General features: G+C 50.8%; 8 protein-coding genes and 1 non-coding gene across 9 annotated transcripts; 5 read left to right on the forward strand and 4 right to left on the reverse strand.

The window, feature by feature from the left end:
• Positions 1 to 576: 576 nt before the first annotated feature.
• On the forward strand, positions 577 to 1159 carry nctB (negative cofactor 2 transcription regulator complex subunit NCB2; the record flags this gene model as incomplete). Its single annotated transcript, XM_089599344.1, has 3 exons — positions 577 to 600; positions 706 to 984; positions 1040 to 1159. 3 exons carry the CDS (start codon positions 577 to 579, stop codon positions 1157 to 1159), a joined length of 423 nt encoding a protein of 140 aa, XP_089456490.1.
• A 790-nt stretch (positions 1160 to 1949) lies between these two features.
• On the forward strand, positions 1950 to 4162 carry ALT_2437 (uncharacterized protein; the record flags this gene model as incomplete). The annotated part of the gene is made up of 3 exons (XM_033562854.2): positions 1950 to 1979; positions 2064 to 3507; positions 3564 to 4162. The coding sequence occupies 3 exons, from the start codon at positions 1950 to 1952 to the stop codon at positions 4160 to 4162; spliced, it is 2073 nt and encodes a 690-aa protein (XP_033418745.2).
• A 607-nt stretch (positions 4163 to 4769) lies between these two features.
• Positions 4770 to 5948, forward strand: ALT_2438 (putative C2H2 finger domain protein (Kin17); the record flags this gene model as incomplete). Its single annotated transcript, XM_033562855.2, has 4 exons — positions 4770 to 4823; positions 4883 to 4956; positions 5017 to 5197; positions 5253 to 5948. 4 exons carry the CDS (start codon positions 4770 to 4772, stop codon positions 5946 to 5948), a joined length of 1005 nt encoding a protein of 334 aa, XP_033418746.2.
• Positions 5949 to 6898: 950 nt separating this feature from the next.
• Positions 6899 to 6987, forward strand: ALT_t056. The gene is given in 2 exon segments: positions 6899 to 6934; positions 6952 to 6987. It is a non-coding gene; the product is annotated as a tRNA-Pro (tRNA).
• A 593-nt stretch (positions 6988 to 7580) lies between these two features.
• On the forward strand, positions 7581 to 10273 carry ALT_2439 (putative proline oxidase Put1; the record flags this gene model as incomplete). The annotated part of the gene is made up of 3 exons (XM_033562857.2): positions 7581 to 8259; positions 9164 to 9398; positions 9463 to 10273. The coding sequence occupies 3 exons, from the start codon at positions 7581 to 7583 to the stop codon at positions 10271 to 10273; spliced, it is 1725 nt and encodes a 574-aa protein (XP_033418748.2).
• A 324-nt stretch (positions 10274 to 10597) lies between these two features.
• On the reverse strand, positions 10598 to 12455 carry ALT_2440 (arylsulfatase; the record flags this gene model as incomplete). The annotated part of the gene is made up of 2 exons (XM_033562858.2): positions 10598 to 11955; positions 12014 to 12455. The coding sequence occupies 2 exons, from the start codon at positions 12453 to 12455 to the stop codon at positions 10598 to 10600; spliced, it is 1800 nt and encodes a 599-aa protein (XP_033418749.2).
• A 1007-nt stretch (positions 12456 to 13462) lies between these two features.
• On the reverse strand, positions 13463 to 16867 carry treA (alpha,alpha-trehalase treA; the record flags this gene model as incomplete). Its single annotated transcript, XM_033562859.2, has 4 exons — positions 13463 to 14644; positions 14713 to 15000; positions 15053 to 16792; positions 16856 to 16867. 4 exons carry the CDS (start codon positions 16865 to 16867, stop codon positions 13463 to 13465), a joined length of 3222 nt encoding a protein of 1073 aa, XP_033418750.2.
• Positions 16868 to 17961: 1094 nt separating this feature from the next.
• On the reverse strand, positions 17962 to 20463 carry cat1 (catalase catB; the record flags this gene model as incomplete). Its single annotated transcript, XM_033562860.2, has 6 exons — positions 17962 to 18881; positions 18941 to 19115; positions 19172 to 19336; positions 19424 to 19839; positions 19889 to 20114; positions 20179 to 20463. 6 exons carry the CDS (start codon positions 20461 to 20463, stop codon positions 17962 to 17964), a joined length of 2187 nt encoding a protein of 728 aa, XP_033418751.1.
• A 3179-nt stretch (positions 20464 to 23642) lies between these two features.
• ALT_2443 (uncharacterized protein) lies at positions 23643 to 24032 on the reverse strand (the record flags this gene model as incomplete). Its single annotated transcript, XM_033562861.2, has 1 exon — positions 23643 to 24032. One exon carries the CDS (start codon positions 24030 to 24032, stop codon positions 23643 to 23645), a length of 390 nt encoding a protein of 129 aa, XP_033418752.1.
• Between the last annotated feature and the right edge of the window lie 221 nt (positions 24033 to 24253).

Genomic DNA, 24253 nt, shown 5'->3' on the forward strand with positions numbered 1-24253 from the left:
AACAGTGAAAGAAGAAGAGATATCAGTTGGTCCGTTTGGCTAGGACAGTGTTCGTCACCACAGAGTGGTATGATAGGGGCGACAACAAGGTTCATCATGTAGAATTGCAAGAATTTTGGATAATGTAGCTAACATACCTTTGACAGTTAGTGCTACCCGGTTCAATGGCGAGTAAAAGTAACATTTGAGATCACTTCATTGAAGACCTCGGAGACGTTTTGTCTCGATTGTTGTTGTGTGACGAGAGAGAAAAGGGTTGCAGAAAAAAAAATTTGCTTACAGATAAAGGCTGGAGGCGGTGTATTTCTGCCTCTGTTCCTTAGCTCCTGGTCGAGTATCTCCACGCGTAGTGGGATTTCATCGACTATTCATCAACTAAGTGCCATCTGCCCCACGCGGACTTGCTATCACAAGATACAACCTTCGAAGTTCGCGAAACTTTGCGACATATGAACTGCGCTTCCGTCTGAGACGATTTATTGCTCATTTACCATGTCTGATAGAGAGTTCAGCTGTATGTACCTTCTTTCCACCCATTTCTTGGCAGCCCGGCTGACACTCCAACTCATACAGCGAATGATGACCTATCGCTTCCCAAAGGTACGTAACCGAAACCCGCGTTGAGTATATCCCTTTGTCGCATTTGGAGCGATTACCGCCTCATGGCCTTTAATACTCTTGCGCCCCGTACATGCCTACATATAGCTTACTTTGTTCCCCACAGCGACGGTGCAAAAGATCATTACAGAGATCCTGCCACCATCCTCCGGTCAAACCTTCTCCAAGGATGCTCGAGATTTGCTCATGGAATGCTGCGTCGAATTCATTACTTTGATCTCCTCTGAGGCCAACGATATTAGCGAGAAGGAAGCAAAGAAGACAATTGCTTGTGAACATGTGGAGCGGGCTCTGCGTGATCTTGGATTCGGTGACTATATTCCGGACGTCCTTGCCGTCGCAGAGGAGCATAAGGAGCAACTGAAGGTTTGTATCCTGCAACACTCGCTCGGAAAGGCAGCTTTTGTTAACCAATGAATAGTCCCGAGAGAAGAAGCAAAGCAAGATGGAACAAAGCGGCCTGACCGAGGAGGAACTGTTACGACAGCAGCAAGAGTTGTTTCGCTCGGCCACAGAAAAATACAATGCTGCTCCCGAATGAGCTTCTCAATCGATACGGTGCTTGTTGTTCCAGACTTGTCGATCAAATAGACTCATGCGTTTCGGAGTTCTCTGTGCTTTGGGTTCCATCTTCGTACTGATGACACGTACATGCTTTGAGGGGGGAAATAGGTTCGGAGTTTAGGTGGTTATTCAGGGTTTGACTCGGGAAAATGCTTAGCCTGTTTGGGATCGTGTTGTCTGTATTTTCATCCCCACTTATATGGGCATTTTCTTTTAACTTACTTCAGTCCCTTCTGCTCTTTATCAGTTTCGCATTGAAGGATGGTTATTTGTTCATCGTAACCAATCGTAACCCGAAAGTCGCGAATATTGATATGATCCTGTTCCTTAAGTTCCAGTGTTCTCGCGTCTCTAAGAACTAGAATACTTTATAAACGAGGCAAGAGAGATTCTGGAAATATGGAAATATGCCGGGTAATTGTACGCTCAATATATACTACTCCGTTGATGGCTAGTTTTCTACAATCAAGGACACCAACTCGGTCCAATCGAACTCTTTTTACCATTAAAGCATAACGCACAGCAATAGATACATGCATGTCACAACATGACCGTGACCTAATTGCTTCAATGCTAATAAATCAATTGACGAAGGTCTCATACCTCTGATGCTAAGTTGGACTGTACAATAATGGAGGTGGCGCCTAACCCAAAGTGGCTGACCGCCCGACCTGGTTTAGACCATCGCAGAAGCTCCAACAGCGCGGTCGGCTTCACTGCGACAGATCCCCCAAAATCCTAAGCTCCATCACGCTGGACTGCCCAGGATGCCGCCCTTCAAGGATGAACACATTCTGGTAAGCCTCACCTACCCCACCTTGCAACATTCACTTGCCTTCTGGCCACAAGGCAGCAACCCACTAACCCCCCGTCCCTTTTAGATAATTGCGCCAGGTTCGCAAGTGACCCTGGCGCAGCTCGGCCTTCCAGAGTCCTTTACTCCTGCGCGATTTCGCTTCCCCACGCGCATGTTTCCTGGCGAAAAGAAAGGCGAATATGAACCATATAAGATTCACGAAAAGCGACGCGATGTCAACCCTAGCAATGGCGCTGACGCGCCCAAGGAAGACGTGGAGATGAAAGATGCGGAAACCTCTGCGCCTGAGGGTGCAGCGAATACTGTGACGGATGAGAAGCCACAAGCCGCAGAAACTGGAGGCCAGCCGGAGAATGGAGAGTCGCAAGAAAACAATGGCGATACGGCGCAGGAGAGTACACAGGAGACTCAGGAGGTCTTCTACGAGGAGGATGTCACATCGGACGAAGGCGCGATTTATCCCATTGAAAACGGACGGATTATCGACTGGCCCGTCTTTTTCGCCCTCTTAACACATGTTTACAACACACTCAGCCCGCCTTTCCACACACCAATCATGCTCATTGCTGAGCCAGTCTGGTCTGCTCGTGATCGCGAGGCGATCACTCAGTTTGTTTTCGAGAAATTCAAAACACCGGCGTTTTGTCTAATGGATTCTGCACTGGCAGTCTGCTATGGATACGGAACATCTACCGCAACGGTTGTCGATGTCGGGAAAGGGAAGGTCGATGTCACCGCTGTGACTGATTTCATGGTCAATGAACACGGAAGAGGTATCGCCCTGGAAGGCTGCGGTGGAGATTACATGACCGAAAGGCTTCTGGAACTACTGGAACCCAAGGGCTTCACAAGGGAAATGTGCGAGCAATTGAAGAGAAGCAATATCACAGAGATCTTACCGCCGGGAACACCGTTCCCTGGCACCGCAGAGACCGCACAACAAGGCGCCAACCCAGCGGTATCGGCCTCGACGGGTGCACAGGACGGTCTCGGTGTGAATGGATCTGTCCCTCGTGGCCCGGGCAACAGCACTCAGACCGGAGCCGAAGGGAACAATGCAGAGGGTGAAGAAGATGAAGGGGTCCTGGATGTTGCGGCCATCGTTACTGGGAACACAAGCGAGTTCCTAGCAAAGAGGGAGAAAGAGAAGGCCGAGAAGGCTTCAAAGAAGGGTGCAGCGGATCAGGCTGCGAAACCTGTTCGTCTGCCGAACTCTAAGAAAGAGAAAGCTTCATTCCAATTTGAGGAATTTGTTCGCCTAGACTCTGACCAGCAAACGACTGACGGTTCTGGACGATTCATCCGTCAAAAGCGAGACATCGAGGTTGGCATCGAGCGCTTCTTAGCAGCAACCCCCAAAGAACACGTAGGGGAGCGTCTCTCGAGTGGAATTTTAGAGGATATTGCCACTCAAATACATCATACCATTCTCGCCGTTCCCGATGCAACCAAGCGGAGCGAGCTCTGGGACTCATTGATTGTCGTGGGAAATGGCAGCAAGGTCAAGGGTTAGTGGCCTCCCTGGGCATCTCTCCTCGACATATACACTGATATTATCGAACAGGTTTCACACAGGCTTTGCTTGGAGCAATCACACAGAAGTTCATCCTTTCGCCATCAGGTACGATTTTCACATCTGAAATTCCGTCGAATTTCTCCACCCCATTGCCTACTGGAGGAACCAATACGCCCACTCCTTCTGGCCAGCCCAGTCTCATGCATCATCCCGCCGGCCACGGCGTCAATCCTCTGCTTGTTGCTGCAACCCACTCCGGCAACCCAGCGGTAAGCAACATGCCTCCTGGGACACCATCGCTCGACCCTAATGCTGCTTTCCACCATCGGTCTACCGGTCATTCACAGACTCCGACCTCTGTAAAGACCTTGAAACCTCCTGAATATTTCCCTGAGTGGAAAGAACAAAGCAACACAAACGCACCAGGTGCCAGTGGTGCTGGGGGCTTGGGCATGGGCAATGGTGCTGCTGGCAGGCCCAGCGGCCCGTCCACCGGTGGTCATGGCATGGAGGAGGCGGTGTTCTTGGGTGCTCAGGTCGCGTCCAAGGTTGTCTTCGTCCTTGACCAAGGATTAAGCAAAGGCTTCATGAGCCGCGTGGAATATAATGAGAACGGGCCGTCGGCGATCCATGAATATATGATGTGATTGTATCGCAATGTCGTTTTGTTTTGCCCATATTTCACCATGATCCAAGGAGTTCGGCAACGAGGTGTTCCACTTTGGTCCACGAGGGTACCCTTCTAATCGATTTTGGACTCGTTGCCCTCTACATATACTATGATTTGTGATTTTTTTTCTGCCTTGCCCTTCAACAATTGTACTTTACACGGTGGGCGTCAGTTCTTCTAGAAAAGCAATTCTGTCTGGATGCGGGTAGGATAGCTGGCGTCTGGTCCTCAGTTAATAGCGTTTAATATACTCTTTCCGCAAGGAGATGTACGCCTTCGAGGGCAATCCGAGCTTTTGCTGTCAAATATCATACCTATTCGTCCCTTTGATAACAAGCCACAAATCTTCTTGCGGCCTTTGCTCTTAATCACGTGACTACGCCTTAGCCACAGAACCCGGCCACCCGCCACATCTGTCTTGCCTCTCGATCAACACATCGCCAACGAAGCTCTCTTAATATCCCTTCATCTCTCTTTCAGTTCCAAATTTCGGACGAAGGTTCGAATGGAAACGCGTGCACCCTGAAACCTGTACTAAACCTGGTTAATCAGTCCCTACACCTTGCACATTTCTTACCTTCAATATGCCTCGTGCGGAGGCTGGAAGCACCAAAGCGATCAGCAACAAGATCAAAGCCGTATGTTCTCATTGCTGTCCTACAATTCTGAAAAGTATCAATTCTCTAACAGAAAATAGAAAGGCTTAGGCAGATTGCGATGGTACTGCCAGGCTTGCGAGCGCCAGATGCGCGATGAAAACGGATTCAAGTGGTAAGCCTCTTATTTCCTATGGGCTTTTTGGCAAGCGTACACTGATTTTTATTACTTTAGTCATGTACAGAGCGAAAGCCATGTACGACAGATGCTGCTCATCGGCGAAGATCCCAAGAAACATATCGAGGAATTCAGCAGAGAGTTCCTGAACAACTTTGTCAATTTGCTCAAGACTACCCACGGCGAGAAGAAGGTCCACATCAATCAATTCTATCAGCAGGTTATTGCGGATAAGGAGGTGAGTCGAGCAATAATGGTTGGATTATGGTGGCAGATCACTGACGACGATAAAGCACATTCATATGAACGCCACCAAATGGAAGAGTCTTACCCAGTTTGCAGCCCACCTCGGTCGAGAGGGTATTTGCCGTGTCGAAGAAACCGAGAAGGGTCTATTTGTTTCTTACATCGATCGGAGTCCGGAAACGATGCGACGACGGGAGGCGATCCTTAAGAAAGAGCGGCAGGACAGGGGAGACGAGGAGCGGGAGCAGCAGCAGATTCAGGAACAGATCGAGCGAGCTCGGCGGAATGCGGAGAAGCAGGATGAGATCGATCCTGAAGCACGAACTCTGCAGCGCAAGGAGGGCGAGAAGGTGAAGCTCAATATCGGGTTTGGGTCGAAAACGAATGGAGAGTCGAAGTCAGTGACGCCAGAGACGCAGTCGCCAGAAGAGAAGGATAAGGCACCATCTTCAGCGACACAAGACACGAGTACGGTTGAATCACCCGCGGCTCCGGTAGAGGCTGCACCGCAACCGGTGGCGCCGAAACTCTCCATGTCGTTTAACAATAACAAGCCGAAGAACGTTTTCGCAGCCATGGCAAAGAAGAACCCTCTGGCAGGAAAGAAAGGGCCGGTGCTGGAACAACCTAAGAAGATGACCGAGCAGGAACGCATCATGAAGGAGGAGATGGAAGCGATGGAGCGCAAGCGTATGCGAGCAGGTTCAGGGTTGCCAAATGCCAAGCGTCCGAAGATCTCCTAAGAATGGCCTGCTGGTGGATATATCCGCTTTCAATCTATACAAGCAACAGGTATGCCGCGACTTCGTTCTCGGCGGGCCGTCTTGACTCTCGACCGTAAGTCAAGACCCCAAGCCTGTTAGGCCTCGAGGAACATCAGTTCAATCTCCCGCGACAGTTTCAGTCTGCGCCGGACCTTTGGTCAACCACTCTCACAAACCGTCCTTGGCGACTCGCCAACTCGGCGCAACGTGCGTCTGTACACAATCCCCTGCTCGGATTGTTGTGGTTCGTGAATCCTACAAGAACAAGATTCTGATGTGAGATAATGCTTCTTTGATGGCGTATCGGTTCGTCGGATCCTAGGAATACTGCTATTTTCCTCTCCCAGCTTACTTTAGGCCGTTCAGCTTACGGTTCGATATAGCTCGCTGTCAACACTTCTTGACATTAGCGATAGATCAATCCGTGTCAATAGTTAATATCTTGGTTCATTCTATTTGCTTATTAATAGAGGTCTCCATACAACCTGCGCATATACCTTCCATCGCTCTGGGCACCGGAGAGGTTGCCATATAGCCCATGAGCAGATGTATGATCTGAAGTGGAAAGCCCTGGTCAGCCTACTGGTCAGCCTACTGGACGGGTTTTTAAAGATGGTTACAATGCTGTTGACAGCACCTCCCCATTGACCTAGGGGATAGCCTTCGTCCATATGCGAGGATATATATTGCACATCGCTCGGAGTACGTATAAAACTGGCAACTAATATGCCCACCAATATCAAAGGAGTCTGTGGGGTCATCAGAATATCTACAAGAACCCTAGTGCTAAGCAACATGTATCATGTTGAAACCGCATTAGGACTACTACTGGCTGTTTGTGTATAAATCCTCTGGAGAATCCACCATTTTCCTTAGGTAGGCCTCATTCGACTCGTATAGCTAACAAGGCTGCCTGCATAACATCGGAGGCCCGGGTGGTCTAGTGGTATGATTCTCGCTTAGGGATAAACCCAAGCATATCTGCGAGAGGTCCCGCGTTCGATCCGCGGCTCGGGCCAGCCTTCACTTTTTGCTTGTACATTTTACATTTTGTTACTTTAAATTACTGGCAAGACCAGGCCACCCCAACGCGGACTATTCATTCTTGATTGTGCCTTGAGCACGCTATCAACAATCCCGGCCGAAGCAGGATGTGTTGACTCTTGGCCGTTATGCCAATGACTCAGTACTCGGTAGGTCACGTGCATACAGGGACTGGCCTCTATGATGGATGTACAAGACACCATGCAGAAGAGAAGTCCTTAACTACCTTTTCAATTCATATAGAAGAGGGACGAAGTACTGGAGAGGCGAATGAATCCTCAGCGAAGGCAAGCGACAAGGAGGTTCACTGCGTCTCCAAATCTTCGGGTTCTCTTCCCGAAGCCGAAACCGCAATGGTTTCCCCATAATATCTGCTTCTTGATCTAGTTGCTCATACGTACTTCGTCTATTTCATCCAATTCTTCCAAGGACGCACGCAGTGGGCTCATCACTACTGAAATAATCCAACAAAATGGCATCAGAACGTACCCTTGCGTTCATTGGTTGCGGTACCTATAGGAGGCCCCTTGTTTCTGCGTCTGTGGAACTAACCATTTGAAAGGGAATATGGGATCATCTATTTTGAGCGGCCTCCTTGACGCGACCCGTTCGACGACAGATTCCAATGGTAGTACATCAGCAAAGATCTCACGTTTTATCGTGAGCACGAAGAGCGCTGCATCTGCCCACCGACTTTGCGATGAATTCAAAGCGGACGAATCTCGTGTTGACATGAGACATTCTGCAAATCTTCTCGCCATGCAAGAGGCCAATATTGTCCTTCTTGCCTGCAAACCTTATCTGGCCGAGGAAGTTTTGGGCGAGCCTGGTGTGCGGGAGGCCCTAGCAGGGAAATTGGTGATCAGCATCATGGCGGGAAAAACACCTGAACATATTGAGAAGTATATCTATCGCGATTCACCCTCAGGCGAAGCCGAATCGAAGGCGATTATCGTGAGAGCAATGCCCAACGTTGCAGCTCGTCTGCGTCAGTCGATGACCATCATCGAGATCAACAACAGTCTTTCGTATGACATGGCCGACACCCTGGCCTGGATTTTCGAACAGATCGGAAAGGTGAAATTCCTGGCGACAGATCTGTTTGATATCGGCACAATGCTTGTGGGTTCCTCCATTGCTGTTCTGACTGTTCCGTTGGATGGCATTCTGGATGGCTGCGTTGCGGAGGGGATCCGAAGAGCAGATGCGTTGGAGATGGCAGCACAAAATTTGATTGGAATGGCTGGTTTGTTGCGAGAAGGGGTGCATCCAGCTATCCTAAGAGAAAGTATCTCTTCCCCACGGGGTTGTACAATTCAGGGTCTGTTGACGGTGGAGAAGGAGGGCGTGAGAGGAGCGTGCGCACAAGCGATGATTAACGGAGCTAGGCATCTAAAGGAAATGCCTTGATAGTTCATGTGATATAGAAAGAACTGCCTAGAACATAGATGGAATCTGACCTGTAATAGCGATGGAACTTGTTAGTGGCTTTGACTGTGTCTGGAATGTAGTGCGGAATCTCAAACCGAGACTTTGTCGGAAGGGAGTCCGAGGTCATCTGTACAGGACCACGAATCGAATCATAAAATGTGATCACAGTGTTCCTGGGTGACTTTCATCTCAACACCAATCGGGGACCAGGCCGTCATCATTGATCTACAGCATTAGAACTAGCTGGCCGACTTGACCCCTCACGTACGAAGTGAGAGAAAGAGAACAGAATGAAAGATAAATAGCGACATAGAGACGATGTAGTAGTTGTGGGTTGAAGCGTCATTGTTGGAAAAACCTCAAGATGTCAGTGATATTGTTAGTGCCAAAGCGAACCAGCATTGTGTCCTTGGTTGCAGCCAAACAATTACGCTGTCAAGTTTCAACATCAAGTACGACGCCTCGCACACAACGGCCTGCAGATGCCATCATTTCACAGCCATCTCCATCACCAGAGAAGGCGCCTCTCTCAGTGCTGCCAACAGGAACCCTTATTCGCTCGCTTTTGTTCACATCCATCATGTCCTCTCCCTTACTGAACCCTTGTTTATCAATGATGAAATACGTTGTGGATTCCAAGTCTCCCCGCCTCAATCCATCAAAGAACCCGCTGATAGATTACCTCCTTCGAAAAACAATCTACAATCACTTCTGCGCAGGCACAAACGAGGCTGAAGTGCGCAAGACCGTTCAGGATATGAAAAGCCTAGGATTCAAGGGTGTCATCCTTGGATACGCCAGAGAATCAATTGCGAAGGCGGACGAAAACGACAACAGTAGCTTTCACGTTGAGGAGAGTCAACTAGCAATTCAAGACCAAGCAGTGGAGGAATGGAGACAAGGAAACCTACGGACACTGAAGATGATTGGCGCAGGAGACTTCCTTGGAATCAAGTAATGATCAATTCACCATGGACATCTGCGCCAACTCAAACGGACAACTAGCTAACAGAATCAGATTCACCGGTGCAGGCCCTAAAGCCGTCGAAGCCCTCTCTCGCGGCGACCTCGTTCCGCCCCCTTCTATCGCACAAGCCATTGAAGAGATCTGCGAGGCCACAGCATCCCAAAACTCTCGCCTCTGGATTGACGCAGAGCAGCAAGTCTTCCAGCCGACGATCGACGCCTGGACGATTGACCTAATGCGAAGATTCAACCGCAACGGGAGGATAGTCGTCTACAATACCATCCAGGCATATTTGAAGTCCTCGACCGAGAACGTCCACCGACACCTTTGCCTAGCTCAAAGGGAAGGATGGACATTGGGGATCAAGCTTGTCCGCGGCGCCTACATTGCGCACGATATCAGATCCCGCATACACGATACTAAGGCTGATACGGATAACAGCTACGACTACATTGTTGAGAGTCTTTTATCACGAGAGTTCCCACTTAAAACAGCGTCGGATGATGCGTCAGAGTTTCCGGATGTACGGTTGTTTGTTGCCTCTCATAACGCGGACAGCGTGCGCAAGGCGTCGACACTGTATAGACAGAGGATTCATAACGGTCAACCGACAATTCCACTTGAGATTGGCCAGTTGCAAGGAATGGCGGATGAAGTGAGCTGTGAGCTGTTGGCTGGGAACAGCACTGGTCAGTCGGAGACACCCACACCTGGAGTATTCAAGTGTCTGGCTTGGGGGACAACGGAAGAATGCCTCCATTTCCTGTTGCGAAGAGCGATTGAGAATAAATCGGCAATGGAGAGGACCAGAGACACAGCAGTAGCGATGCGACGGGAAGCCCGGAGGAGAGTTGGGTGGTGAGGCATCAGTATGTAAGGAGGACTTCAGCCATTGTATATATTGCTTCTGCAAGCCACATAGACACGGACTGAGCGTCCACTAATCACACTGCGACAACACAGTCAACTTACCTGTCACGCGAGCTTCTGTCCCTAACGCAAAATGCGGGGAAGTACTCATGCCTCCCTCTTTTGGCCATCGGCAGCTGTAACCGAATTCTCCAAGGGCTGAACTCGGGATGGGATTCCGTGCTGTCGTCGAAATCATGATTGTCAATGTTCACCCTTTATGCCTTCAGATAGATGGTTTGATAACTGTCATTCTTCTAATAATCATAACTCAATATCATCTGGGAAGCCGAGCTTGAATCTCAGGCGGCACATTGTCCTTGCCAATAAAACGCATCCACCGTCCAGTATCCTCAAATTCATCCTTGACTTCTTTAACCAATTGGTTGTTCGCCGGTATCTGGCCAGCCAGTCCGACAACACCAACCTCCTCAGCGTAGACAGCCCAGAGCCTCAACAACTCACTGAAGATTTCAGGCTTCTCCTTGCTCAAATCGTGCGTCTCTCCGGGATCCTGTACAATGTCAAAGAGCTCCCACCGCTGCGGGCCCCGAGGGAGAGGAACATAAGTAATCTTGTACCGTCCCTTTCGCAGGGCACCACTTCCAGCGATTTCCCAGCCTGTGACATGATCTTCGCCGTGGATCGATGACAGGGCAGGGGAAGTATCTATGCCAGCGACCGCTATGGCGTCCAGGAACGGCTTCCAACTGACACCACGAACACGCTCGATCTTCCGTCCTCGATATGTGGTTCCCGGATGTTGCAGCCCGGCATACTCCAGAATAGTCGGGACAATGTCCATGACTGTACAAAAGGCATCGATAATGCGACCACCCTCATGTAGGGCTTCCGGGTCGCCCGCCGGCTTCACGACCAAAGGCACACGGCAACCACCCTCTGTGGAGAACATCTTGTAGAGTCGTGATGGGGCGGTAGCTGCCTGGGCCCAGTGACTGCCGTACCACACGTAGGAGGTTGGCCGCCCGATATTTTCCAACGAATTATCATAGTACTTCTCCAGATGTGCGGTGATGCCACTGCCACCGAGAGGCGATGCCTCGTAGCTGGCGCCCTCGGCACCATTATCCGACATGAAGCAGATTATGGTGTTGTCGTATTCACCCGACTGTTGCAAATAATCCACAACGCGGCCGATATTGTCATCCATCACTTGCACCATGGCGGCGTAGACTTCCATCGCACGAGCGGATTTCGCCCGCTCTTCCTCGTTCATCGTCTCCCAATCAAGGCCCCCCGGTCCCGTTACGACTTCGTGTGGCACAATGTCTGGCGCGACCAAGCCGAGTTCCTTTAGTCTCTCGAGCCGCTTAAGTCTCAATGCGGCTGGGCGATTATCGTACTTCCCGCGGTACTTGTCCACGTAGGGCTTGGGCGCTTGCAGAGGCCAGTGCGGAGCAGTGAAAGGGAGGTAGGCGAAGAACGGCTTTCCTTTCTCCGACTCCGGACGCTCGGAAAGAAACTCGATGACTTTCGAGGCGTACGTCTTGGAAGAATAAAAGCCCTCTGGCAGCTTTGTAGAATACTCGGCGTCTTCCATGTGGAGAGCCGCCACAGTTGTCTGGAAGAAAGGATGGACGCCCGCGACAATATCATCATACTCAGGCTCATAGCCTGGGCCTATTAGCAACCCCCAGGTTCAGGATGACCATAACAACTTGCACAATCTCACCATAATGATTCGCAGCACCAGAAAGCATAGCATACGATTTTGCAAACCCCCGAGCATGCGGCGAGTACTCCCGCTTCAAGCCTAGGTGCCATTTCCCCGACATCAAAGTATAGTACCCGCCGTCCCTGAGCAGCTCCGGCAATGCCACCACCCTCTCGTTCAGGTACCCTTCATGGCCTGGGGCGCCTTGGTGAGCGCGAGACAGCGCTATATACTCAGGCATTTGGCCCAGACCGGTCAGATGGTGGTCGGTGCCGGTCATGAGCATGGACCGCGTAGGAGCGCAGGCCGCAGCGACATGAAAGGAAGTGAACCGCAGTCCACCGGGGGAATACGCCAAGGCATCGATGTTGGGAGTACTAATCTCGGACCCAAAGCACCCGCAGTCGCTGAAGCCGAGGTCATCGGCGACGATGACCAGGAAGTTAGGCCGGGATGTCATCAAGGACGATCGGGCGGGAGCCGCGAGCTGTTATATAGACACAACTGGGACTTTTCGAAGGATCATTGTCGAAGGATGCGAATGAAGCTGTTTATATATGTACCTTGTATAGTTTTGCTAGATGATTGTGCCGCAAGGCCGTCGGGATCGCAAAGATTCCACGTCGGCATAGCTTGCGCATGTCAATGCCCGATCACAAAAGTGAAGAAACACTGCCATTCCCGTCCCACAATCAAATCCAGGTATCGCACCTCGTAGAATAATATGGCCAATTGCATCAGAGCATGCTATAGCTTGCTTCCATACTGCATTGGTTGTGTTATGGGGAAATCTGGAAGACTGCCAGAGGAGTCAGCAAGAGTCAGCAAATCGCCGTTTCGAAACCATCTATCCATGGCGGCTCGGTGTCATTCGTTTCGAGTTATATTAGGTGCTGGAAACGAGCAATCAAATGAACGTGAGGGTCTCGGTATGTATAGCGAGCAAGGAAGAGCAGAGTAGGGGGCTTACGGATAAGCAATTCATGAACTATGCTGACTGCATGTAATCAGCCTTATGCTTTTGACTAAGAAGACTGGTAAGAAGCTGAGTTGCTGACGGCCAATGTTCTCTATCACCAGTGCGACGGATGCAAGATGATGGTGTTAGTCGATGCTGATCAAAGTAGGAACCAGCGCATCTCCATCAGTTATGCAGGTGGCTAAGGCGCGCAAACGCGCGCTCGCTTGACCTTCGTTGCACGCTGTGTTTTCATCTCATTCTTCGATACTCCAACGAGTTTCAATGAAATTATTACATGATTAGACCAGAGCTTGAATTTCATACCATTTCGAGTCTCGAATCAAGAAGCTGACCGGTTGCATAAGAACTAAGCTGTAAGCAACTTGTTAGGTCTGCCTGTTAGCTAGCTAGCAAGCATCAGATCATATTATGTACATCATAAGGGAATGTATAATACAATGCAAAAGCCCAAGGATCTTCAATTGCCATCGACTGACGACTCATCCTCAAGCATTGAACTGCCGGTACCGACGGTCATTCAAACCACCAGACAGCGCAGCAGCAGCCCTGACGTCCAGCCTTCTCTTGTTGTTGCCATGACCACTAGACGATCCCTTACTCTCACCCAGGATAGCCCATTCAGCAACAGTAGCACCTTCCTTGCCGCCTGCCTGATTACCCGAAATCAGCAGAGTGGCGTAGCGAGACGTGTGCACAGTCTGCGACAGATTCACATCGGTCGTATTACCAGTAGCCATGACAACTTCGTTGTAGTCAGTGCTCTCGGCGTTATAAGGCTGAGATTGCTTGATGTTCGTCAATGTGGTGACGACCTTGTATCGGGAGTTCCCGTGAGCGGAAGATACCGCGGCCACTGGGTCCTCAAGCATCTCGTCGTGGAAGATGACGGTGGCATTGACGGGAGGGGCTTGCCACCAGTCAAAGTGGAAGCCAGAGACCTTGGAGTTGATCTCAACGTCGGCCAGGGTCACGGTCAACGAGCTCATGTTGGCGGTGGCAGGCCGCCACTTGGTAGAAGTTGCACCGTCTACGGCTGCAATAGGGAACTGACCAGGAGCATAGTCATGAGGAGAGTACACAGGGCGACATTGCACCATGTTTCCAGGGATGGTGTTGTTGAATCCGATCTGTCTGTTTGGAACGACCAGGGGGCCCGTGGCTGGAAGCCGGTAGGCAGTTGAGTTGCTGGGGTCGCCAACCAAGACAGAAATGGTGGCGTTGGCAAAGCGAGAGTCTGCTGTGTCGAGAGGCGCGATGTTTGCGGCTCGGCTGATAGTCGTATGGGTGCGGTTGGAGCTCGCGGAAATGGGCCATCCGCGCCAGTAGAACGTGCGGTATTTCACGTTGGAAACCTGAGGGGGTAGGTTAGGGTCAATATGAATGGCATCGTCGGGAAGCAATCGCAGTCCCAGGTATCCCATGAGGACGACCTGGTTGGCACCGCCATGTCCTGTCAAAAAGGGATAAGCCGGGTGAGTGCCACCGTTGATACTGGCGTCATCGATCATTTGTTCGGACAGTTGGTAGAACGGAGCTCTCATGTACGGGTCGTAAGAGTCCTGATGGTAGGTATAGGCAGAGCAGCCGGACGGTGAGACATCATTTGCAGTGATTGCAAAGATAGCCCACGTCATAGCAGGACCATCAGGAGACTGTTTGTTGGCATACTGTATGCACATGAATGGTTAGTCCCGTTCAGTGTCAGTGCAAAATTAGGAGAGCAAGATGATCTCACATAGTCGAGGTCATTCAGCGCGTACTGGGCTGTATAGTTGTTGTCATAGACCAAAGGATAGGTGACAAGCACCACATCAGCCTGCTTCACCACAGTAGTACCGTTCATGGTGGTATACTCCATCGTCACACCGTTCTCCCTGATGACGAGGACATTTTCTGAGATTTCCGTCCAGGTCTCATTCTGTTCGAGACCAAACTGCTTCCGGAAGGAATTGGCGTAGCTGAGTGTCTCGGAGATAAGAGGCATCGTGAAGCCACCGCCATCAACGTGGTTGGCATATTCATCCTAGAAAATTGATTAGTTTCGAGGTATGCAACACCCAGATAGTCAGACGTACCGGATCAGTCATATTGGTCAGCGTCCAGGACGAACCATTGCGCTGAACAAGGTTCGAATACACAGTGGCAACAGAGTCATAGATGGGAAAATGCTGCTCGCGGAAAGTCTTGGTATCGCCGCTCGCAACCCATTGATACATCAGGGAAAGCCCGATATCGCCGTTCAGGTGATACTGGTAGTCCCAGCAAGGACCAGTACCGGTACAGTTACCGAAGCGACCACTTGTCCAAGGATAGATGGCTGCCGAAGGGGAGAAGGAGGTCTGGTTCTTCGAGCTGGTAAAGGCAGTGTTGATATTCTCAAGTGCCTGTGGGTACAGCTTTGTTCGGTAATTGGTCACACTCTGCGCAGCCTCGGGGTGAGATGCCACCAGACCTGGCTGCATCCAGACGTCGGCGTCCCAGAAAACCAGACCCGCATACGAATCGGATGTCAAACCACCGACGGAGATGCTGTTGACATTGACTGGAGCTCCTGAAACAGCCTTGATGGCATTCTTGCCCACGGTGTTCTGCACAAGGTAGTAAGTGTTGGCGACCGCGATGATCTGGGAGTTGAGGATGTGGTCATCATCTGGCAGCTTTCCGGTGGCAGGGTCGACAAAGCTGTCCACCGAACCGTCCAAGAGAATACTAGCCCACTCTGCCACGTGCGACTGCAGCGATCCCATGTAGCCTGCTCCCATTGCCGCAGACACGGCTTGCTTAGCCGTCTGTTGCGGGTTAGGGAATGCGTCCGATGACGCGGCGCCAACGAACTTGGTGATCCGGACGGTCTCATTCGCACGGAATTTGACATTGACAGCCTGCGCAACGGATGATTCATTGCTGTGGACATAGGGCTTGTCGTTGACCAGAGCTCGGGAAGACAGATCCACGCCAGCGGAGGCAGTCAAATTCGTGTAGACATAGGCCGTGACATTTGAGATTCCCCAGGGCCGCACAGCCGAAAAGAGAGCTCCACTGTCTTGGCCGGATTCCACGAAATCGGTGCGGACAGCCGAGTACCCATCAATGACGTTGACCACTGTCGCCTCAGACCCCTGGGAAGGCGTGATCTCCATATCTACCACGGCTTGGTTGACATGCAACTTGTGAGCGAATAGCCGGTACGTGATGTCGAAAGAGCCCTTGTTACAGCGTGGAGTCCATGTGTACGACCAAGACAACACCCCGGACTTGAAATCGTACGTGGATCGGAAATCAGTGATGGTCTTGTTGTCCACGGTAGCATCGAGATAATTGCCATCGCCGAGGTCGAGAATCAGTCCACTCCAGTGTGGGATACCGCTGATCACGCTCTCCCCCCCGTACTGATTGAGCCAAGGAAAGTTGGAGCCGTTTGTGGTGGGCTGATAGTCAAAAAATCCAGCAATAGTCGCAAAGGTCTGTCTTCTGGAGTACAGGGGCCAGCCGTTGATCACGTCGCCGCCAACTGGAACGTCCAATTCGAAGAATGGGCCGACACTCGCAACGTTGATACCGAGATAACCATTAGCAATGGAACCGCGGGATTGGTAGTGGCCTTGATCCAGGGTAGTAGTCGAGAGCAGCCAGTGATCATCATCCCAGGTCACACCAGGGAATCGAGTCTTGTAGACATGCGACGAATTAGTGTCAGCCTGTTTGTGCCCATGACCGCCGTGTCTCTTCAAGCTCCTCGCAATCCGGTCATTATTGTTCGGTGAGCCGATCGTTGCGGGGAGACACGCGAGTAGTGACACCCACGTCGCCAGGTTCTGTCAATCCTGGTAAGCTAACATTCTCTTGACATTAGTAGAAAGGGCAGACCGCGTGCTCACCTTGGAAAGCATCCTGGATAGCCTCTCAGGGCAGTGAAATAAGCCCGAAGAAGGATCCTGTTGAAAGTACTTTTGACAGTCAGCGTGCACTTCAGAATTCCACGCGAGCAGGTTCCATCCAGTTTAAATAACAGGAGAAGCCCACCACACTCCACACTCAGAAAGGAAGGTGAAAAAAGGCTGCTGTCGGTTTGCTTCTCTCCTCTTCTCCACACTCGTATCCGATACCGGAAAGACCGAATGTCGATCCCCGCACTGAACTGACTGGGCGCCCCGGACGGCTTCCCATGTTCCCGAATCAGCGCGGGTTGGTCACGTCACAGCCCAGGAACACCCCGAGATTTTTCAGGAATCAGAATGCGTGGATGACGCACAGACTTTTCTGAACCTACCCAACATCGTATCCAGCAAACTTTGTCCGCAACCTAATTTCCAAGATTTTGGTGGCTTACCGTGACTTGGGCTCTTGGCGGCAAATTGTAATAAGAATTGATCGCAGCCTAGCAAGTGGCAAGATTGTTTCTGCGGGGTAATCGCAAGCCACCGTCCTACGGGACGGTTAAACGGGCCCGTTCTTTAGAGTTGAGCGTCAGACACGGCAATCCGGTGAGCAGCGAGTCCCCGGGACTTGAGAATGTGGAGGACTTGAAGTGGGAACGGCGGAAAAAAAAAAAGCCTCATCAACGTTTGGAACTTTTCTGGACCAAAAAGAGCGATTTAGACGATAGAAACAGGGGCCAGCAGCAGCCTCTTTCATCATCAGCTCCTGGGGGTGCATGGGTAGGTACAGAAAGTAACCAAAGCAAGGAGAGTTTCTGGAGAGTTCTGGCCGCCCCACACGAATATCCGGCTTTAGCCCGTCAGTCAGGTGCCAGCCACCTGGGCCTCAGGCAGTGTCAGGTGAAATGGTATTAGCTAATGAGGAAAGCGTGAGAGCTTTCCAAGAAGATGGATTTGATTCGGAGATGGATATTTGTACGGATAGTACTACAGTAGTACAGAAGCACAGTATAGACAGAGAAAGCAGCAACTCTCGAGTCACCGAGTGAAAGTCATTAGAATGAGTCAGGCTTTAATTACATTTCCCCCTTTTCTCCTACCAGCCCCTAGTGATCCACGGGAAACCGGTCCAAAAACTTAAAAGTGCTGAGCCCCTCCTTAATACCATTGGCAAAGTCATCAGTGACCGACGGAGCCACATACACGCCGTCCCGAGACGTAGCAATCCCCGCGTTGCGGAGAGCAGCTGCGCCGCTTCCCAGCGCCCCAACAGTCTTGCCGAACCGGAACCCGTCAACAAGAATCTGCAGGGGCCGACCGGTGGGGTACAGAGAGCTTGCACCAGTAGTTGCGTTGGCCGACCCACCGGTAAACGAGGATGTCGTGAAGAGACTCTCTGCGCCAGCGGCAACAACCACAGCGTCAAATTGGATTGCATCTGAAGCAGAGTACGTCTGGTCGACACCGTTGGCCAGACGCTCTGCGACAACAACCACGTCGACACCGTCGTCCTTCAGGCGGTCGCGGAGGGTGGAAGCTCCCTCAACCGAGCCTGGGTGCTGGACAGAACCCAGGACGCCGACCTTGAGGCCATCAAGCTTCTTCAGCTTGGTTCCAAAAGTGCCGACATTGGCGGTCTTGTTGTTGTGATAGAAGGTCGGGTCGGGCTCAGGTTCGGCGACACCAATAGCACGCGCGACGCGTCGTGCAAGGTCGTTATCGATGCGGTTCAATTGAATGATGACGTTGTTCTTCACGACGGGAGATTTAACGTTTGCGTTCTCGAAGCGGATGGCGTCAATAACGAACTGCTTCTCGGCAGGAACCAGAGAATTGTAGAAGAGACGCGGCTGAGACCAGACATCCGCAAAGCTTGGGCTGACCGCACGGACAAGTTTGCCGCTGGTGGTACGGCCAGGAGCTGTGAAGAAGCCATCGCCGACGGTCTGGTTGGCTTGTTTGGGGGAACCGTTGACGGGAGTCTTGGGCGAGTACGCGTGAGGGTTGAGGGGGATGAACATTTGGCCTGCAGAAAATGAAAAGATTAGGACGGAAGCACTGACGTTAAAGTTAGAAAAGTCTCACCTGCTCCATCGCGGTTGTTGTTGTGGACGGGAACGCGAGGCTGGTTAATGGGGAGTTGTTCAAAGTTGGGGCCACCGTGACGGTTCAGCTGAGTGTCCAGGTACGAAAACAGACGCCCTTGCAGGAGAGGGTCTTCAGTGAAGTCAACTCCGCGGACAATGTGACCTGGTTGGAACTATTGGCAGTCAGTTTACAAATTCATTCTGTATCGGCTTCCTGATGGCACCATACCATAACTTGTTCGGTCTCAGCGAAGTAGTTGCGAGGGTTGCGGTTCAGTTGCATCTTGCCCAACTTGGTGATGGGCACGAATTCCTCTGGCACGATCTTGGTGGGGTCCAAGAGGTCAAAACCAAACCGCAGTTGGTCCTCCTCATCCATGATTTGAACGCCGAGCTGATTGAATTTGAAATTAGCTCCTTGTTGCTCTTTCTGATGTTTACCAGACCACTGGGAAAGGAGGACGGCGGAAGACGAACTTACCTCCCACTCAGGATAGCGGCCAGCCTCAATTGCGTCGTACAAATCCTGACGCATGAAGTCGGGATTCTTGCCAGAGGTCTGCTGGGCCTCTTCCCAGACCATGCTGGCCTTGCCCTGCAAAGACTTCCAGTGAAATTTGACGAGCTTGGATGCACCATCGTCTGTCACGAATCGGAAGGTATGCACACCGAATCCATCAACATGTCGGAAAGAACGAGGAATTCCATGCCCAGACATAGCCCAGAGCAGCGTGTGCATCGTGCTTGGCTGCTGGCTGAAGAAGTCCCAGGCAGAGTCATGAGCACTGGCAGCCTGAGGGATCTCATTGTCACCTCTGGGCTTGACGGCATGGATCAGATCGGGGAAGAGGATAGCATCCTGAATGAAGAATACAGGGATATTGTTTCCAACAATATCTATAACGGTTAGCAAGACGATGTCAATTGTGCGAATTGACTAACGTACCGAAATTGCCCTCGTCGGTATAGAAACGAGTGGCAAAACCGTGAACATCGCGGGCCAGATCCGAACTGCCCCTGCTGCCTGCGACCGTCGAGAAGCGGACAAATACAGGAGTTTGCTTGCCTTCCTTACCCAGGAAAGAAGCCGCAGTGATGTTCGAGAAGTCGCCATATGAAGTGAAGACTCCATGGGCGCCGGCACCACGGGCATGGACCGCACGCTCGGGGACCTGCATACTCGGTCAGATCATTCTGTTCATCACAGGAAAGCGATAAGGAGTCTCGGTATCGTACCCGTTCATGGTCGAAGCGCTGGATCTTTTGACGGAAAATGAAATCTTCGAGCAGGGTGGGACCACGCTCTCCGGCACTGAGACTATTCTGATCTTCGATAGGGCCGCCTACGTCGGACGTCATGAAGGTATCATTATCGCTGAGATAATACTGGGACAAGAATTGCTCTGTGGCTGCGGCAGCGTCGCCATCGGATACCTCATCACGACGGTTGAGCTCGCCGGTCATATAAGGACATACCGCATTGGCGACGCCAATGAGGCCGGGGATAAACGTGAGACGCATTCTTGATGAGTCTCCGTTATGCGGTGACAAATGGGGAAGAAAGCGCGTCCAATTGGGCGTTGTGCTTGATCATCAGAGGGACCGGAAAAGATGGAAGAGGGGCAAGAGGCCTGTTTATATATCCATCGAACCCACTGCTTTTCAGTATCGGGCAGGGGGCGCCGATCACCACATGGGATGCAACAATACCAAGAAGCACTAAGCAGGGAAGCAGACGAATCAATATTGCGGATATGATATTATGCAAGTCAAACGGTCTACTCCGTAGTAAATGCAGCAAGGTACGTGATGCAGTGGAGAACCAACGGCCTGATGGAGATGTGATGATCCTTCAACTATCCACTAGTTCCTGAGTCCTGACACTTGGTTTGTCACAAAGAAGAAGCAGTCGGCGAGAACGAGTCAGATTCCCCCATTTAGTCAGTCGCAAACAAACAGTGCATCCTCCAATGGAAGGTGCGGGCAGCAGCAGATCCATTCTTGGCGGGAATGGTCATTTCGCTTGTGAAGAAGAAGAAGAAGAAGATCATCAGCTCAATGGACAGGCCCAGAGTATGTGATGTGTATTCTGCTGACATTCATTCTCACTAAGGAAGTGGTCGAGGCCGCGATGCTTGGTAATATTCTGTAATAACATCGGTCTGGGCACTCCGGGGAGAAGTGACCAGCCTCAACATCCCCACTTCGACAATCGCCTTTATTTGTTCGGATGTATCGATGGCTTCACCTTGGCAAGTCTCACACCCGACAATCATTCCACTTTGCTCCGTATCCACTCACCGTCCAGTCGCCGGTCATGACGTTGCTGCGCCGGGCAATTTTCACATCGCGATTTCCACGACATCCCATCTCCCTCATTCCAACTTTATCGCAGCATACTGTGGAGTACACTTTGATGTACAATCCTTTCGGATATTCCTCGGCATATTCGGTTCCTGGATTTATCATTTCGCCTCAGAACCAACGAGTGATAAAGCAGAGATGATCATTGGATGTGCTCTGCGATCCTTGTTGAAAATCCAAACAAATAGCACGCATATGCGATCAGTCCCGTGCTGAGACAAAGCGATGCTTGTGGCCATCTATTTTTAGAGATCCTGGTCAATCAAGGTCAAAGGTACTTGCATAACGCATCTTACACCGTAGTTTCGTTGACTTCGCAGATAGGTACTCTGTACTGCGACCGTATGATCGGTCAGGAATGTGTGCTGATGCAATCTACCAGAGCGAAGAGTCGCCCAATGCACTTGATGTGCATTCGTCACAATTGTATCGCAGCGGATTGGTGGGAAAAGACAAGGTCCATATCACGTTAATCTTTAGCGTTATAGTCTAATGTGCCCTTCCAGCCACGATATTAATAATATGCAGCTCCTTGAGCTGATTTGCTAGTCAGAAGCGTGGCAATTGAACCTCCATCCGGTCCATCTTGAGCAGGTCTTGACAGCATTCCTGAATCCTGCCCCTTGCTTATTAGACGTCGTGCATGGAAGCCTATCGCTCCATGGACAATAGAACTGCTCTCACAAATCCATTGCCCCATCAAATGACCAACATTCAGTCACCGTGAAGTCCAAATAATAATAATTATTAGTGAGCTTACCTTCCCTCCTCCCACTGCCAAGCATCCCCCCGCGCCTTGGCTTATGCAATAGCTCAAGCTATCACCAAAGACCAATGAAGGACTCAATTAAAATAGCACTGGGCGTAGCTAGCTTTCATCCCTGGCTTAGTATAAGTAGATATGGTTTAGGATCTCTTATTTCCATTGAAAAGTTCCGGCCGAGCCGTCGCCGTAGACCAAGTTCAGACAATAAGCCGGTAACTAGCACAGGCCAACATAGCACTTAGCAGGGATGATGCTAGGGCTAGGAGCGAATAGGATGGGCTGTATGCCATACGTCCAATCCAATAGCTATGGCCATGAGTGGCGATGGCCGAAAAGCTGTGGTTGCTATGTGCTATGATATTGTTACCCCTGGGATTGGCTTCTGTACAAAGGGTGTAGATAGAAAAATAAGTCCTAGGTATCTCATGTAGTAGGACCCAGGGACAGAATTCCATACTCATACGTGATCGGAGCTCGGCCTAATAAATTTTGACTCCAAAATATTTGATGTAGCCTTCGTGCTAAGCAACTATCCGGACTCCGAAATACCTCTTGCAAATCCTGAGAAACACGTCGGACTCCGAACTCCTCGATCCTTCTCGCCCCATCAATTTGATCGGAGTATGTCGCCATTTCTAATCAAAGATTGATGCCTTTTCATCAAATAGAATTCTCTTTAGTTACCCAGCCCCTCTTTTCGGTTGCACGCCTGCTGCGCCACGTCCGAGATTGGGGAACCTCCCTCCCGCCGCGAGATGCTTAAGGCATTGAGGGACGTGGAACTCAGCGTGAAGGGCCTTGGGAGTTGATGAATTTTGAATTAAACCCACAGCAGCTCCGAAGTCTTAATATCCGCATTGATCCCATGGCATTGGACAAAACCTTACCCCAGAAGCTGTCGTACCTTGCTCCCTACCCAGGTCACTTAATCCCGGATCATGAGGATGATGCGCTAGTGGGTGCTTAGAATGGCCTAGACGATGAAACGGAATATTCTCTCACTCATCCCGTCCATGCGCATATGTGATTAAATATATACATTCCCTTTGCCTTTCAAGTTCAGTTTCCTATAAGGTGCCTTCTAATGTTAGGGGCTATGGTGGCCTGCAACGCTGCTATATGCAGCCAACGCCAACAGTATGGAGGGTTTAGACCTACTAGGTTATAATATACTATACCTCTCTACTTACACACTTCCAGAAGATATGCTAATTAATAGGTGTATTTGGACAGGGATTCTAGAAATTTAATTAAATGTGCCTGCCAAGCATTCCACAGCTACTTGATTATGTGGGAAGTAGAAACTTGCACTCAGGGTTCTTAACACAGATTATGCTCATAAATACCGCTGCTTCCCCCATGGCCTAGTGAAAGCGCCATTCTAGGCCTGGTCGCTCAGCTCATGCCAGGTGTGAGCCTCGAGCGGCCGCCCGTATCAGTAACGGCACAGCCTCTACTGCGGAGTTTTGCCAACTCTTCCTAAAATATGCGGAGCCTAGACATTTGCTTGAGACGTAAAAGGTGGCCTATGGAGTAGCCAGCTGGACACTGCCGTGACTAGTGTTCATGCCTAAGTTTGCGTCTTCTCATCATCGTCCTGACAGAATTTTATCTGATTTCCAAACGGGTCGATGACGCCCATCTCTTGCGATCCCGCCGCCGGACCCTCTTCAATTCCCGGCCTCATATATCGGTACGCTTTGGCACTTAGTTCGCGATGATATTCCGCGATTCCCCTCATCATTATGCGGACCTGCACACCCGGGCTGCCATCCCCGTGATGCTCACTTAGGTGAAGGATCAGGTTTCCCCTAGAAATCTGCCGATATAGCGGCGCGTTGTCGTCGAACCGATGATCCCAGTCGACCTTGAAGCCGAGATAGTCGAGATAGAACTCGTCCGCCTTGACGATGTCAAAGATGCGGAGGATGGGGACGACCGATTGGAAATCGATAGCCATGAAGTCTGGTTACGAGTACCAGTGAAAGCAGTGAGCAGTTGATCGTACACCTTATCTTTACTGTAGTCGAGAAACCAAGTAAATTGGTTCTGAAAGAAGGCGAAATATATGTGGAGGATTTGGCAAATCATGGAGCGGTCAAACGGATGACACCTCGGTTGGGTCCTTGAGGTCGGTGCCTGCCGCACAGGCCACCCAAGCTGAACTATCAGGCAGCATGC

Source organism: Aspergillus lentulus (genome assembly GCF_001445615.1).
Source record: "Aspergillus lentulus DNA, contig: Alt04, strain: IFM 54703, whole genome shotgun sequence".
NCBI lineage: Eukaryota > Fungi > Ascomycota > Eurotiomycetes > Eurotiales > Aspergillaceae > Aspergillus > Aspergillus lentulus.